At 52.9% G+C, this 13,821-nt stretch overlaps 1 protein-coding gene across 1 annotated transcript; it reads right to left on the bottom strand.

The window, feature by feature from the left end:
• Positions 1–9,529: 9,529 nt before the first annotated feature.
• Positions 9,530–12,895, bottom strand: TRH (thyrotropin releasing hormone). The gene is made up of 3 exons (XM_043442974.1): positions 12,785–12,895; positions 11,574–11,789; positions 9,530–10,733 (listed from the first exon to the last, which is right to left on the bottom strand). The coding sequence occupies exons 2-3, from the start codon at positions 11,779–11,781 to the stop codon at positions 10,213–10,215; spliced, it is 729 nt and encodes a 242-aa protein (XP_043298909.1). The 5' UTR covers positions 11,782–11,789; positions 12,785–12,895; the 3' UTR covers positions 9,530–10,212.
• Positions 12,896–13,821: the final 926 nt, after the last annotated feature.

The raw sequence follows: 13,821 nt of genomic DNA, 5'->3' as shown, positions 1-13,821 counted from the left end.
GAGAGGAAAAAGAGCCTCCGGACAAATGTCCCCACTGAAGCTCTGAAGCCGGCTCTCATCAGCTGGGCATGGCCCATCCCTGAGTCAGTCGGTCACTGTTGAGGGCGGTGAGAAGGTGGTCCCTGGGGTCTGGCTCAGAACTGAGTAGAAAGGAGACCTCTCCTGGCTGTGTGATCCAGCAAAAGCGCTGTATCTGTGCAGAAGTGTACTGGGAAACTTACACTGTTGCCATTAAACCCGGTAAGCCCTAAGCCCTGTGCAGCCCGACCCCACCTCCCCTCCTCTGCCCCGCACCAGGGTGCATGCGGCTTGGAAGCAGAGCGCAGAGGCCTGGCCAAGAGCTCAGAGCCGGAGCCTGGAGGCCTGGGTTGGCAGTGGGGCTCCGCCCTGTTCTAAATGTGTGGCCTTGGGTAAGAGACTGAGCCGCTCTGTGCCTCAGTTTCCCCGGGTGGATAATTGTAATAGTTACCTCCTGGGTATGAAGACTAACGAGTTCAAAACACACAAAGTCCTTACAATAGAATGGAACACACGGGACTGCTAAGTCCAGCTCTTTTTACGATAGTGTGTGTATTTGTCTCAATCAAGTTTCTCTCAGCACCCCTTTATGCACTTAAAAATTATTGAGACCCCCTCAGAACTTTGGGTTATATCTATTGATGTTTCCGGTATGAGAAATCCAAGTCAGAATATTTTGAAACAACTAATGCATGGTGAGTTAACCAAAATATTTTTAAGGAAATAATAGAGCTTCCAAAACAAAATAAAAATTCATGAGAGAAGTGGCATTGGTGTACAATTTTACAAATTTTTTAATTGTCCGACTTAATGGAAGGCAACTGGATTCTCTTGTCTGCTTTTGTGTTACTCACCAGATTACATTTTGATGGAAACACATGAAGACAACCTGGCCTCACACAGATGCACAGTTAGGAAAATGAAAACTCTGTGGACCCCCTTAAAGGGTTTTAGGACCTGAGGGGTCGTCTGAGCCCCATCGCTAAGAGCCAGCACTCCACCCACGGCTGTTCAACTGGGAAACAGACTGGCTGGTTGGAAAAAGATGTGAGGCAAATCGCTTCACCTCTCTGAGCGTCAGTTTTCTCTTTGAGAGGGTTGAATGTCCTGCTTCCTGTGAGGTGGTTAGAGCAGGGCCAGGCACACAGGTCAGCTCAGGTCAGTCGCTCAGTTGTGTCCGACTCTTTGTGACCCCATGGACTGCAGCACGCCATGCCTCCGTGTCCATCACCAGCTCCTGGAGCCTACTCGAACTCACGTCCGTTGCGTCGGTGATGCCATCCAACCATCTTATCCTCTGTTGTCCTCTTCTCCTTCCGCCTTCAATCTTTCCCAGCTTCAGGGTCTTTTTCAATGAGTTGGTTCTTTGCATCAGATAACTTAAGTACTGGAGTTTCAGCTTCAGCATCAGTCTTTCCGATGAATATTCAGGACTGATTCCCTTTAGGATTGGTTGGATCTCCTTGCAGTCCAAGGGACTCTCAAGAGTCTTCTTCAACACCACAGTTCAAAAGCATCAATTTTTCGGCACTCAATTAAAGAGTTCAGTTAACACTGACTATTATGATTATTAAACTGTGGTGATGGGAAGACTCTTGAGAGTCCCTTGGACAGCAAGGAGATCAAACCAGTCAATCCTCAAGGAAATCAATGCTGAATATTCATCGGAAGGACTGATGCTGAAGCTGAAGCTCCAATACTTTGGCCACCTGATGCCAAGAGCTGACTCAGGAAAGGATCCTGATGCTGGGAAAGATTTAGGGCAGGAGAAGAGGGTGCTAGAAAAAGAGCTGGTTGGATGGCATCACCGACTTAATGGACTTGAGTTTGAGCAAACTCAGAGAGATGGTGAAGGACAGGGAAACCTGGCATGCTGCAGTCCGTGGGGTCCCAAAGAGTCGGACATGATTTAGCGACTGAACATCAATAACAGTTATGATTATCAGCTCAGAGCCTGGCATTAGCAGGGGCTCTCTTTTTTCTTTAGGTTGGGTGTCTCCTTGGAGACAATGTTTATCCTCCCAAGGATGGCCTGGGCCTCCGTGTTCTCCAGGGTCACCCCGAGACCCCACACTCCTCCCAGGGGAGACCAGGCTGAGCCCGGCATGAGTTCTGTGTCGTCTCTCTGGCCACTGGCGTAATGTGGCCGCCCCCTGACGTGCGCCTGCCTGCCTCTGTCTGGCGCGTTGGACGGGGTGTACCTGCGTCTGTGCCGGGAAGCTCGCCTCCTCAGCAGCTGGCAATTAGGAATTCACTCTCCTCCATGGACAGGGTCTAATCAGCCTGCCGATAATCAACAGCCCCAGAACATGGCCGCAATTCAGGAAAGATGATCCCCGAAGACTAGAGCCACTTAAATCCTGGCATTGAGCACAGGTCCCCTTGGAAACCCGTAACTCTCAGCGCAGTTTAGCCACTGAGCTAATTGATGTTCTCCAAGGCAGTCAGCTCATACCCGGGTGATCGAAATGGGCTCTAATTGCCAACATCCTTCAGGTTAGAAGCCCCACGTGTTCCCCCACCTCACCCCACCCCCCGAGAGGCCCGAGCAGGAACTGAGTCTCATGGCAAAGCGGTCCTCTGATTGCATCTAATTAATCGAAATAAGGTTCGCAGAAGGAATTAATTCAAGAACATATATCAGAGGAAGTCGTGACATGGGGATGGCTCACAGCAAAGCAGGTCAGGCGGCCTTGCTGGATTCTGTGAGAGGCAGCTCCTTGAAGGGATGCTCCCCAGCTTTGTAAAAAATATATATATATTATTTATTTATTTTTGGCTGTGCTGGTTCTTCGCTGCCGTGTGGGCTTTTCTCTAGTTGTGGAGAGCAGGGGCTACTCCTGTGGGCAGGCTTCTCACTGCAGTGGCATCTCTTGCTGCGGAGCACAGGTGGGCTCTGGGGCATACAGGCTTCAATAGTTGCGGACTTTAGAGCTCCCGGACTTTAGAGCTCCCGGACTTTAGAGCACAGACTCAGGAGTGCAGCGTATGGACTTAGCTACGTGTGGGATCTTCCCGGATCAGGGATCGAACCCGCGTCTCCTGAATTGGCAGGTGGATATTTTACCACTGAGCCACCAAGGAAGTCCCGTTCCTCTCCTTTTAAAAGCTGCGTGCATGAGGATGGCAGGGGTAGAAAGGAAAAACCACGGGCCTTGAAGTCTTTAGAACTGGAGTGAGCCTGGTGGTACCACCCATAGGAGACGTATGGCCTTGGGCAAGTTGCTTCACCTCTCTAAACCAGGCATTTCTCACCCATAAAGTGGGGTGTAAATTGTAAGTGGAAAGTCCCTGCACAGAGGAGGTTCTTGGTGTCCCAGTGTGGAGGTAAAAACTACCCCCCGCAGAGGGCTGTTTGATGCCCTTCAAGGCTCTTTAAAAGGCAGAGTCACTGGGCAAGTGTGACAGTGGGCCATAACACAAGCTCTCAGCTCCGGGGCCACCCTTGAGGCCAGGTCACAGGTCTGTAGTGACTGTAGCGCCCTGCAACATCTGGGTTTGCCCCATCGGCTCTCTCTCAGGCATCATGCGTGCCAAGTCCCTTCAGTCGTGTCTGACTCTCTGCAACCCCATGGACTGCAGCCCACCAGGCTCCCTGTCCATGGGATTTTCCAGGCAAGAATACTGGAGTGGGTTGCCATGCTCTCCTCCCTCCCCGAGTTCTTCCCCACCCAGGGATCAAATCTGCCTCTTTTATGTCTCCTGCATTGGCAGTTGAGTTCTTTACCACTGCGCACCTAGTAAGTGAGTCAAAGTCCCTCAGTCGTGTCCAACTCTTTGCAATACAGTCCATGGAATTCTCCAGGTCAGAATACTGGAGTGGGTAGCCTTTCCCTTCTTTCAGGGGATCTTCCCAACCCAGGGATAGAACCCCGATGTCCCACATTGCTGGGGAATTCTTTACCAGCTGGGCTATAAAGGGAAGCCTAAGAATACTGGAGTGGGTAGTCTATCCCTTCTCCAGGGGATCTTTCCGACCCAGGAATCGAACTGGGGTCTCCTGCATTGCAGGCGGATTCTTTACCAACTGAGCTATGAGGGAAGAAGGAAGCCCTTGGCTCCCATCTCCACCTTTGTTTTCATGTTTAACAAATGTTTGCTGAGCACTTGCCCTGCGCTGGCACTGTCCTTGGTGCTGGGGGTACCAGAGTGACCCCTGCCTCATGGAGCACAGAGTTTGGTGACAAAGGAGGCATTTATGAAAAAATCACCCCAGAAGACTGGCAGATTCTGCGGGTCCCTCATTCCATCCCCTCAGCACTCACCTTTGCAGTGATACACAATAGCATCCTAAGATTCTCCACCTCAGGGCCCCCAGTGGTCAGCGCTTGTGGCAAGCTTAAAATGCCAGGGTGTTAACATCCCTAGGAGCCACCTTCGACTCCTGATCGATGAGAGTCAGGAGAAAATCTCCAGCTACCTCACTCTGTCGGGTGGGACCCTCTGAGTCCTGTCCTCCAGTTTCTCAAGGGTAATCTGTTCACTACTGCATCTGCATTCATTGCCTTCTCTTCCCCAGATCCCTCCCCCACTCTGAGACCATCTCTTCCTGGGATCACCCTCCAAGTAAGCTGTTTGCACTCTAATCCTGTCTTAGGCAAAAGATATAAAAACAAACTGTGACAGCTGCAGGCAAACCCGATGAAGGGTTGTCTGAAATGACAGCCAAGGAGGAGGAGGAATTGCCTAGTGTGAATCAGGAGTGAACACAGCAAACACTTTGCTCTAGGGATGTTAAGAGGAAAAGTTGATCTAACACAGCAGGGCTGGCATTCAGCAAGTTGTATCAGTACTGCTGTGGCCTCACAGGTGTGTCAGAATCTGTTCACTCTGATTGGACATGTGCCCTGATTGATTGATGCCTGTCTGGTACCAGAATATCTGGAATATCATCCTCGGAATAAAGTGCTTATGAAATTGTCAAAGGGCTGGGGGAGCCGTCCTGCAGAAAACTACCACAGAAGCACCTTGCCAGGAAAGCTGTTTTCTCTGTTTCTAATCAGGAAAATGAGGAGACCACCGAAGGAATCACTCAGCTTAAGAACCTGCTACCAGTCAGTCCTAAAGGAAATCAACCCTAAATATTCATTGGAAGGACTGATGCTGACGCTGAAGCTCCATTACTTTGGCCACCTGATGCAAAGAACTGACTCATAGGAAGAGACCCTGATGTTGGGAAAGATGGAAAGTAAGAGGAAAGGGGGGTGAGAGAGGAGGAGATGTTTAGATAGCATCTCCAACTCAATGGACATGAATATGAGCAAACTCCAGAAGATAATGGAGGACAGAGAAGCCTGGTATTCTGCAGTCCATCGGGTCACAGAGAGCTGGACATGACTTAGCAACTGAACAACAACAACTTGGAATATTATTCAGCAATCAAAAAAAGCAAAGTAACAAGACATGCTATATCATGGATGGACTTCAAAAGCATTGTGCCAACTGGCAAAAACCAGGCACAAGAGACCACATGTTATAGATTCTATTTGTATAAAATATCCAGAAAACACAAATGTATGGAGAAGAAGTATATGAGTGGTTGCCTGGGGCTAAGAGTAGGGAAAGAGATTAATTGTAAATGGGCACGGGGATTTTATTGCGGGTCTGAAAATGTTCTAAAACTGATTCATAATGGTAGTTGTACCACTAGGTAGATTCACTAAAAATCATTGAAGTATTTCATGCAATAAATAAATCTCAGGATATGCAAAATATACCACCAATAAAGTTGCCTATAAGGGAAAGGAACATACGATGATAGCTGTGAAGCTGGCCAGAAAGGTGCTATCAGCAACCGACCCTAGATGCGCTCAGAGCTGGAGCTCGGAGAGCAGGAGGGTGCTGCAGAAACAGATCCCTATCGCCTTGCTCTCCAGCAGGAATCATCAGAGCCACCTTCCCAGTCTCACTTCTTCCCCATGGACAACTTAATGTGCTTCCAAAACTACAGCTCCAAGGGAGTCTGGGAAACGCAGTTTCTGCTTTCTAACCTCCACAGTTGAGGAAGTACCCTCAGTTCAGTTCAGTTCAGTTCAGTCGCTCAGTCGTGTCCGACTCTTTGTGACCCCATGAATCGCAGCACGCCAGGCCTCCCTGCCCATCACCAACTCCCGGAGTTTACTCAAACTCATGTCCATCGAATCGGTGGTGCCATCCAGCCATCTCATCCTCTATCGTCCCCTTCTCCTCCTGCCCCCAATCCCTCCCAGCATCAGGGTCTTTTCCAATGAGTCAACTCTTCGCACGAGATGGCCAGAGTACTGGAGTTTCAGCTTCAGCATCAGTCCTTCCAATGAACACCCAGGACTGATCTCCTTTAGGATGGACTGGTTGGTCTTCTTGCAGTCCAAGGGACTCTCAAGAGTCTTCCCCAACACCATAGTTCAAAAGCATCAATTTTTCGGCGCTCAGCTTTCTTCTCAGTCCAACTCTCACGTCCATACATGACCACTGGAAAAACCATAGCCTTGACCAGACGGACCTTTGTTGGCAAAGTAATGTCTCTGCTTTTTAATATGCTATCTAGGTTGGTCATAACTTTCCTTCCAAGGAGTAAGCATCTTTTAATTTCATGGAAGTACCCTAGGATACTTCAAAAGTATCCTCGGATACCCCAGGATACTGATCTGGAGAGTGTGAGGAATAGGAGAAAAGGGGACTCCAGATGGAGGGAAAAACATAGACAAAGGTCCTGAAGTGTGTTTAGGAAACATAAAAGAGGCCAACTGGACGGTCCGTGGCAAGGATTTTATTCTAAGCAAGTTGGAAGCTACTAAGAGGTCTTAAGCAGTATGGTTTCCATAGTCCTATCTGCCTTTCTCTGGATGCTGTGTGGACAATGGCCTTTTGGGGACAAGTGTGGAAGCCAGAGACCAGCAAATGATGGTGGCCAGGACCTGGGGGGCGGCAGAGGAACTGGGAGAAAATGGGTGGACTTGAGACACATCTAGGAGGTAAAATTTATAGAACATGGTAAACACTGGATGCTAGAGGAGGGGTTGGGTAGAGATGAACCCCAAGTTTCAGATTAGCCCTAATCTTACTTCTCTCTTGGTATCCTTTTCTTTGAACTGGAGATGAATATGATGGGTAATTAATTCATTCAGCAGGTATTTACAAATCACCTACTATGTGCTGGGCAGTGGGATACAAGTGCTTTGCCTGATGTCTGGGCCCAGAGTAAAGAGGAAGATTAGAAAGAGCTTTCTTTTTCTTTCATCTTTCAGAGCTCACCTTAAGTGCCCCTCCCCCAGAAAGGTTTCCTTGATTCCATTCCCAAACCACACGGCTCTCTCACGCTTCTGAGGGACCGTGATCAGCGCTAGACAACAGGTAGAGAAATGGGCCACATTTCTCCTCAAAGAAAGGAATGGGCCAACAGACCTCAGATTTCCAGTGTTAGCAACTCTAGGAACATTGATCTTTTCCCCACTGGGCCTTTGTTTATGCTCTTTATTTCTGCCTGAAGTGTCTTCCCTCTTATTTATCCTTTGACTCAGCTTGGGTGTTTCCTCCTCCAGGAAGCCTGCTTTGCTCAGCCAGACGGATTTGCTCTGCCGTCTGTGTCTACCCGGCATGCTTTACTAACTACAACGTGGTCTGATCGCTCTCAGGGGTAGAGGGGAATCATTAAATGACTGGGGAGGTGGGTGCCTCACTCTTCAAATGGCCCCATCTCTGGAGAGGTAACAACAACCCATGCCAAGCACGTTTGGAAGGAGCAGAGGGTAGGGTGCGTTCCTGGGCGAGCCCTTCACTTCTCCACACTCAACTGCCGTTCAGCTTCAGAAGGACACAGCGGGGCTTCCCTGGTGGCTTGGTGGTGAAGAAGCCACCTGCCAACGCAGAAGACACGGGTTCGATCCCCGATCCGGGAAGATCCCACAGGCGGCAGAGCAACTGAGCCCATGCACCACAATCACCGAGCTTGTGCTCTAGAGCCGGGGAACTGCAGCTACTGAAGTCTGCGCCCTACAGCCCGTGCTCCGTAACAAGAGAAGCCACCGTCATGAGAAGCCTGTACAACTCGAGAGTAGTCCCCACTCGCCGCGACTAGGGAAAGGCCCTTGGAGCAACAAAGACCTAGAGCAGTCAAAAATAATAAATAATTGTTTTAATCAGCAAAAAAAAAAAAAACACAGCAAAACAGCCCTGTGTATTTTTTTTTTCAAAAAAGGACATGACTGCCCACCTCTTGGGGCTGCCGTGGGATTGGCTGAGTAAGTGCCTGCAGGCCCTGAGCCCCCAGGAAGAGCTCTGTAAATGGCCCACGTTACCTGTATTAGGGTGTCTGCCTTCCAGGGGGGGCTCCGAGCAGAGGGTTTCCTGCTAGGGCCCCGCTTGCCCTGATGGTCCAGCGAAGAAGAGCCAGAGGGTCTAGAGGGGAGGCCAGCCCTACCTTCAGGCACCTCAGGCGCCTAATCTCTGTGCTGGTTCCCTCATCAAAAAATAGAAAAATCCATCAAAGGCTCAATTGTTCAGCAGACTTCTGCAAATATTAATGGAGATGACAAGTGTGAATGTATAAGCCCTGAGTTCCTCCAACCCCAGCCCACCCAAACTGTGGTTCCTTACTAAGGAGGGGAACTGAGTCTCAGACACCCTTCCAACCCTTCTTTCCCTCTCCAGGAAGCTGACCAAATACTGTCTGCAGAAGAGCTAAATAGCCCACCCACCCACCAAAAAAGAAGGTGTGTAACGTACAGTTGAAGACCCAGGGAAATTTCAGAGTTTGAGTCAGAAGTGGGAAGGTGGCCACGAGTAGGCCAAATTCAGCCCCAGTCACGTCACTTGAGCTTTCTGTATGTTGGTTTCCTCGTTAGGAAATTTGGCCTAATCATAGTAACACCTAGGATCCTTGTGAAGATCAAAATTAATATACGTAATGTGCTTAAGAACTGCCTGACACGTAGTACAGGTAGGGTGTATGTCACTATTATTATCATTATTTGATTCACATGACATCAAAGTTTTTGGATTGAAGTGCTGTCAGACGGCCTCTTCCATTTTTGCCCAAGTCCCCACCACTCCTTCTTGTCCTACACCCAGCCTGCCTCCCTGCTCAGCCCCAGAAGGCCCCTGATTTGAATTCGCAAACACAGCCTGGTCCTTTGTCCTCATCATTGCCTGCCAGATGACACACGAACTCTTGGCTCCTGCCAAGAACGATGATGATTATAAAACTGGGCCAGACCAGCCCCGTCACCAATCAGGCAAACTCAAGTCAGGGTCCCGAGCTGCCTCCCACACCCGTGGCTCTGCCCCAGCTGGCTGTGTGTCTTCTGGCAAGTCCTTCCTCTTCTCCAGACCTCAGTCTCCCCAGGTGTCAAACGGGCTCCAGAGCTCCCGTCCACCTCCCAAGCTTGTTCAGAGCTGGGGATGGCGGAGAGGACTTTTCACCCCTGCAAGATCCCTGATTCCCTTCTCAGCAGAGCTGGGGCACTCTTAGCCTGTCCCCTCTCAATGCTGTAAAGAGAAATCCCACACCAGTTGAGATATAACTGCAACCGCCGACGTTATCCAGATGCAGGTTTTATTAACACAGATAGGAGAGAGGTGCCTAGAAGGATACATATGAGCTGTGACTTCCAGGGTGACGTTTACAAGCTCCTACACCTGTTTATTCCCGCGGCCACCACACAGCACAGCACCACCTATAATGTTTCTCCCAAGCGGAACTCAGCTGTGGGGAGAGGCTCTTCCCACCCACAAAAGGATGCCCAAGAAGAGAACGAGATCCTGGTGCCGGGGGCGAAGTTTATACATGGCAAATCCTGGCACATGGCAAGGGCTGGAAGCAGGATCTGAACATGCTAGCTTCAACCCCACCCATCCTCACTGGTTGCTCACATCAATGGCACCCCGTTTCACTCTGGGGATCCCTTAGAAGACACACGCTCATCTTAGGGCTAGGGAGGGGAGCAGGCCTGCAGGGGTGGGGGGAGAGGGACTCTGGGGCCTGTCGCCTCGCCAGAGATGCCAAGTGGGGTGACACAGGGTTTGAACTCATCGGCTGGCTTTCTCACATCCCTGATGTAGGCAGGCAAGGCCAAGGGTTTGAGTGTGTGTAAACTGGGGGGCTCGGGAGTATGGTCAGGCATCTAAGGAGGAGGGGAAAAGGGGGGTCACAGGGGGTAGGGTGCACAGGGCTCAAGACGCTCCTAGACCACAAACTGAGTTTACAGGCAACGGGGCTCACTCCTCCAGGGGCTCACCAGCCCAGGCTGCTCGCCGCCCAGGGTGCTGCCGCTTCTCTTCAGCCCCCTGCCCCTGGCTCAGGTCATCGAGGAGGCCCAGCAGAAGGCTGGCTTGGCCGCAGGGTCCCCGGGGTCCGCACGGGCTCCCCAGGGCCCTCTTTCCGGGATGCTGGCGTTTCTCGGGCAACAGCTGTCCATCCTCGTCCTCATCTCCGTCCTCCCCTGCCTCCTCCCAGCTCCTTTGGGCCTTGGAGTCCACCAGTCGTCTGCCTGGGTGCTGCCTCTTGGCGACAGCGTACCCAAGCCAGGAGGCGCGCCGGCCGGGATGCTGCCGCTTCTGCTGACCCGCGTCCACCGCCCAAGCCGCCACGTCGTCCCTCCGGCCGGGGTGCTGCCGTTTGCGGAGTCCCGCGGCCCCTCCTTCTTCCCCTTCTCCTTCCACTCCCTCGTCTGCCTCCTCCTCCCTTTTGCCAGGATGCTGACGCTTGGAGAACCAATCGGGTTGAAAGATCTGGGACTCTGGGGAAGGAAAGAGGCCAGTGAGGGACCCCGTGACCCCTGGATGCCCCCTCCAGCCTTCCTTCAGGCAAGACAGATTCCCACAGCATTCACCCAGATTCATGGCCTCTCACCCGCCTCTCAGGCCTCACAGACCCAGGCACACTCACACGGGTGGTCAAAGGCATGGCCTTTGGTTCCACTCCCTAGCTGTGTGACCATAAGCTACTCAACTTCTTTGAGCCTCAGTTTCCTTCTGAGTAAAATGGGGTGTGGAAGGGTAATAACAGTACCTATCTGAGGCTTGGTGGTTTAGTCGCTAAGTTGTGTCCGACTCTTTGAGACCCCATGGACTACCGTAGCCCTCTCTCCACAGAATTCTCCAGGCAAGAATACTGGAGTGGGTTGCTATTTCCTTCTCCAGGCGATCTTCCTGACCCAGGGATTGAGCCTGGGTCTTCTGCATTGCACACAGATTTAGGATCTGACGCTTAGGAAGATCAAATCCTGCTACGAGGTGTTTGAAGTACTTAGAAGGGTGCCTGGCATTCCGGTGCCTAGTATGAACAGGTGCCTAGTAATTCACACTGTAACACACAAAGAAACTCTCTCTCCCTGGCACAGACTCTTTCCCACCGAAGGTCTGCTCTCTGAAATATTCCCAGAACTGAGATGGAAAAGGAATCTGATCCCAGGAAGCAGTCAACTCACCACCTGCCAAAGGTGTGGCCAGGGGGAGCTTCTGAAAGGCAAGAGGCTGAATGACTAAGAAGCTCCCTCCTCTGTGGCCGGGTTTCCCCTAACCCTCTCTAGCCAGCGTCCTTCTCTCAACCCGCAGCCCCACACAGTCCCAGCCCTCACCGGATACGCTGTCATCCTGGTCTCGTAGTTGCTGGAGGTCTTCCCGGAGGAGGAGGAGGCGCTCCGCCTGCCGCAGGAGGTCTTCCAGGCCCTGTTGCTCGGACAGGTCCGCCTCCTGCTGGGCCACATCCGGCTGTGCACGGCCTCCGGGGACACCCGTCAGGGTCAAGGTCAAAGCCATGGCTAACAGAAACCAAGGGCCAGGCATCTTGGTGTCTAGGGTAGGGAGACAGGACGAGAACATAGGTACACCGCTGCGCTCCCCTCCTAGCCTGCTCTATGGCTCCCTTTTCTATCCACCCCCATACCTGAGGCAGGGCGGGGGTAGGGGGGGAGTTACAGGGGTATCAACTGTTCAAATACCCTCCCGGGAGCAGGACCATCTGCCACGTTAGGGCGAGGTCAGCTGGAGGATCTGCCTTGAGTCCTGGGCGTCCTCAGCCCTAAGGATGCTTGGACAGCCTGCCCCCCGCCCCAGGTCTACCTGTGAGAGTCAGGAAGCCACAGGACCCCATCTCCACCACCGCTTCTGAATGCCACTCCTGGAAATGACTTTCCAGGAGTGTAACCACCGAGATTGCAGCGTGGGCCCAATGGCCAGGATGCTAACCTGCAGCGTCGCAGGCTAAAATTCTCCCCCAAGGTTCCCAAAGCAACGGTTTTATTCCAACACGCCTTCTACTGCGTTCTGATTGCAACCCTGACTCTATTTCTAACGCTAAGATTCTAGGGCCAGGCTAGGAATCAAACTCTAACACTAAGAGGCTAATTTCAATAGGCTAAAATCCTATTTCTAGCTCCGAGACTGAGATTCTCAGACTGAGGTCGGTTGCCACCGTGAACATTCTGTCTGTAAGGTCCGGATTCGAATTCTAACTTCCAGCCTCTCCCGCCGGTGCCCTGACTGCCCAGCGCGGCCCTCGGCATCCTGGCGCGGACCTGCAGCTTGGGGAAGCCCGGCAGCGGTGGGATGCGAACCTCTCCGCGATGCGCGGCTCCAGAAGCCCGGACGTGCACGCCGGAGGGACCGCCAGCCCTGTGCCCACGCCGTGGAAGACCCGGGGGTGCAAGCGCAGCACCCCTCCCGGGCGCGCTCCGAGCTCCAAAGCCGCCGCTCTCCGCGGGGCGCATTGGAGGGAGGGCAAAGCGCCCCCCTTTCCCGGGCCCCGGACGCCGCCCGCGGAGAGAAGGGACCGAGAGTGGTTACCTGCCTGGCACGAGCTCCGCGGACCGGTCCGGGATCCTGGGCTCCGATCCGGAGATTCGGGGTCTGGGGTCGGCGGGTCAGGAGTCGAGGAGCGCTGGTAGGACCCGGGGCGCCGGTTGCCCTCCTCGCCGCGGGGCCGCTGCTTATATCTGCGCGAGGCGGCGGCGCGGGTGAGGTCAGCGCGGAGGGGTCGCGGCCGCCGGGAAGGGACGCTGACGGCAGCGGGCCCCGTGGGTACCCCGCCCGCCGGCCCGCCTGCCCGCCTGCCCGCCTGCTCCGCCGGAAATCTGGGGCGGGGGCGGCGGGGGCGGCGGGGGCGGCGGGCGGAGGAGTCGGGGGAGGAGGCGCGAGCCACAGAATGGGATGCTGGAGCGGGGTGGTTTCTGCATCCAGCTTCGAAGGTCTGATGTCTAAGAGAACACCCGGGTAGGGGACAAAGGCAGAGATGCTGAGAGAATCGCAGAGATGCGCACAGTACAGAATCGGAGGTGGAGATGGAGACAGAGACACAGGGCACAGACACACGCCAGAGAGACTGAAAGACTCAGAGACAGTCAAGATGGGGGGAGGAGTTGGGGGCTGCGGGGGAGAGGGAGGGGGAGTAAGGGAGAGACCGAGAGAGGAGGAAAGTGGGCGAGTGGACCTGGGCTCTGATCTTGACTGTGTTGCCTCTAGAAAATGTCTCCCCCTCTCTGGGCCCAATTTTCTCATCCCTACAGTGAGGGAGGGCCACAGTTTCTAAAATTTCAAAACTGTGATGGACATGAGTTTGAGTAAACTCTGAGAGTTGGTGATGGACAGGGAAGTCTGGCGTCCTGCAGCCCATGGGGTCGCAAAGAGTCGGACACGACTGAGCGACTGAATTGAACTGAACTGGCCTGTTGGGCTTCCCAGGCACTAGTGATCAAAGAACCCACCTGCCGATGTAAGAGACACTGGTTCGATCCCAGGGGCAGGAAGATCCCCTGGAGTAGGAAATGGCTACCCACTCCAGTGTCCTTGCCTGGGAAATCCCATGGCCATGTGGTCTGGGGGGCTACG

The sequence above is a fragment of the Cervus canadensis genome, chromosome 22 (genome assembly GCF_019320065.1).
Source record: "Cervus canadensis isolate Bull #8, Minnesota chromosome 22, ASM1932006v1, whole genome shotgun sequence".
In the NCBI taxonomy this organism is placed as follows: Eukaryota; Metazoa; Chordata; class Mammalia; order Artiodactyla; family Cervidae; genus Cervus; species Cervus canadensis.
Note: the sequence above shows the minus strand (reverse complement) of the source record. Positions and strands in the feature narration are given on the sequence as shown.

Bases quoted from the DNA above. Each gene is read 5' to 3' on its own strand.
- TRH (XM_043442974.1), bottom strand. From the start codon at position 11,781: ATGCCTGGCCCTTGGTTTCTGTTAGCCATGGCTTTGACCTTGACCCTG. The intron at 10,734-11,573 runs GTGAGGGCTGGG...TTCCTTCCCCAG, and splicing joins CCAGGATGACAGCGTATCCG to AGTCCCAGATCTTTCAACCC.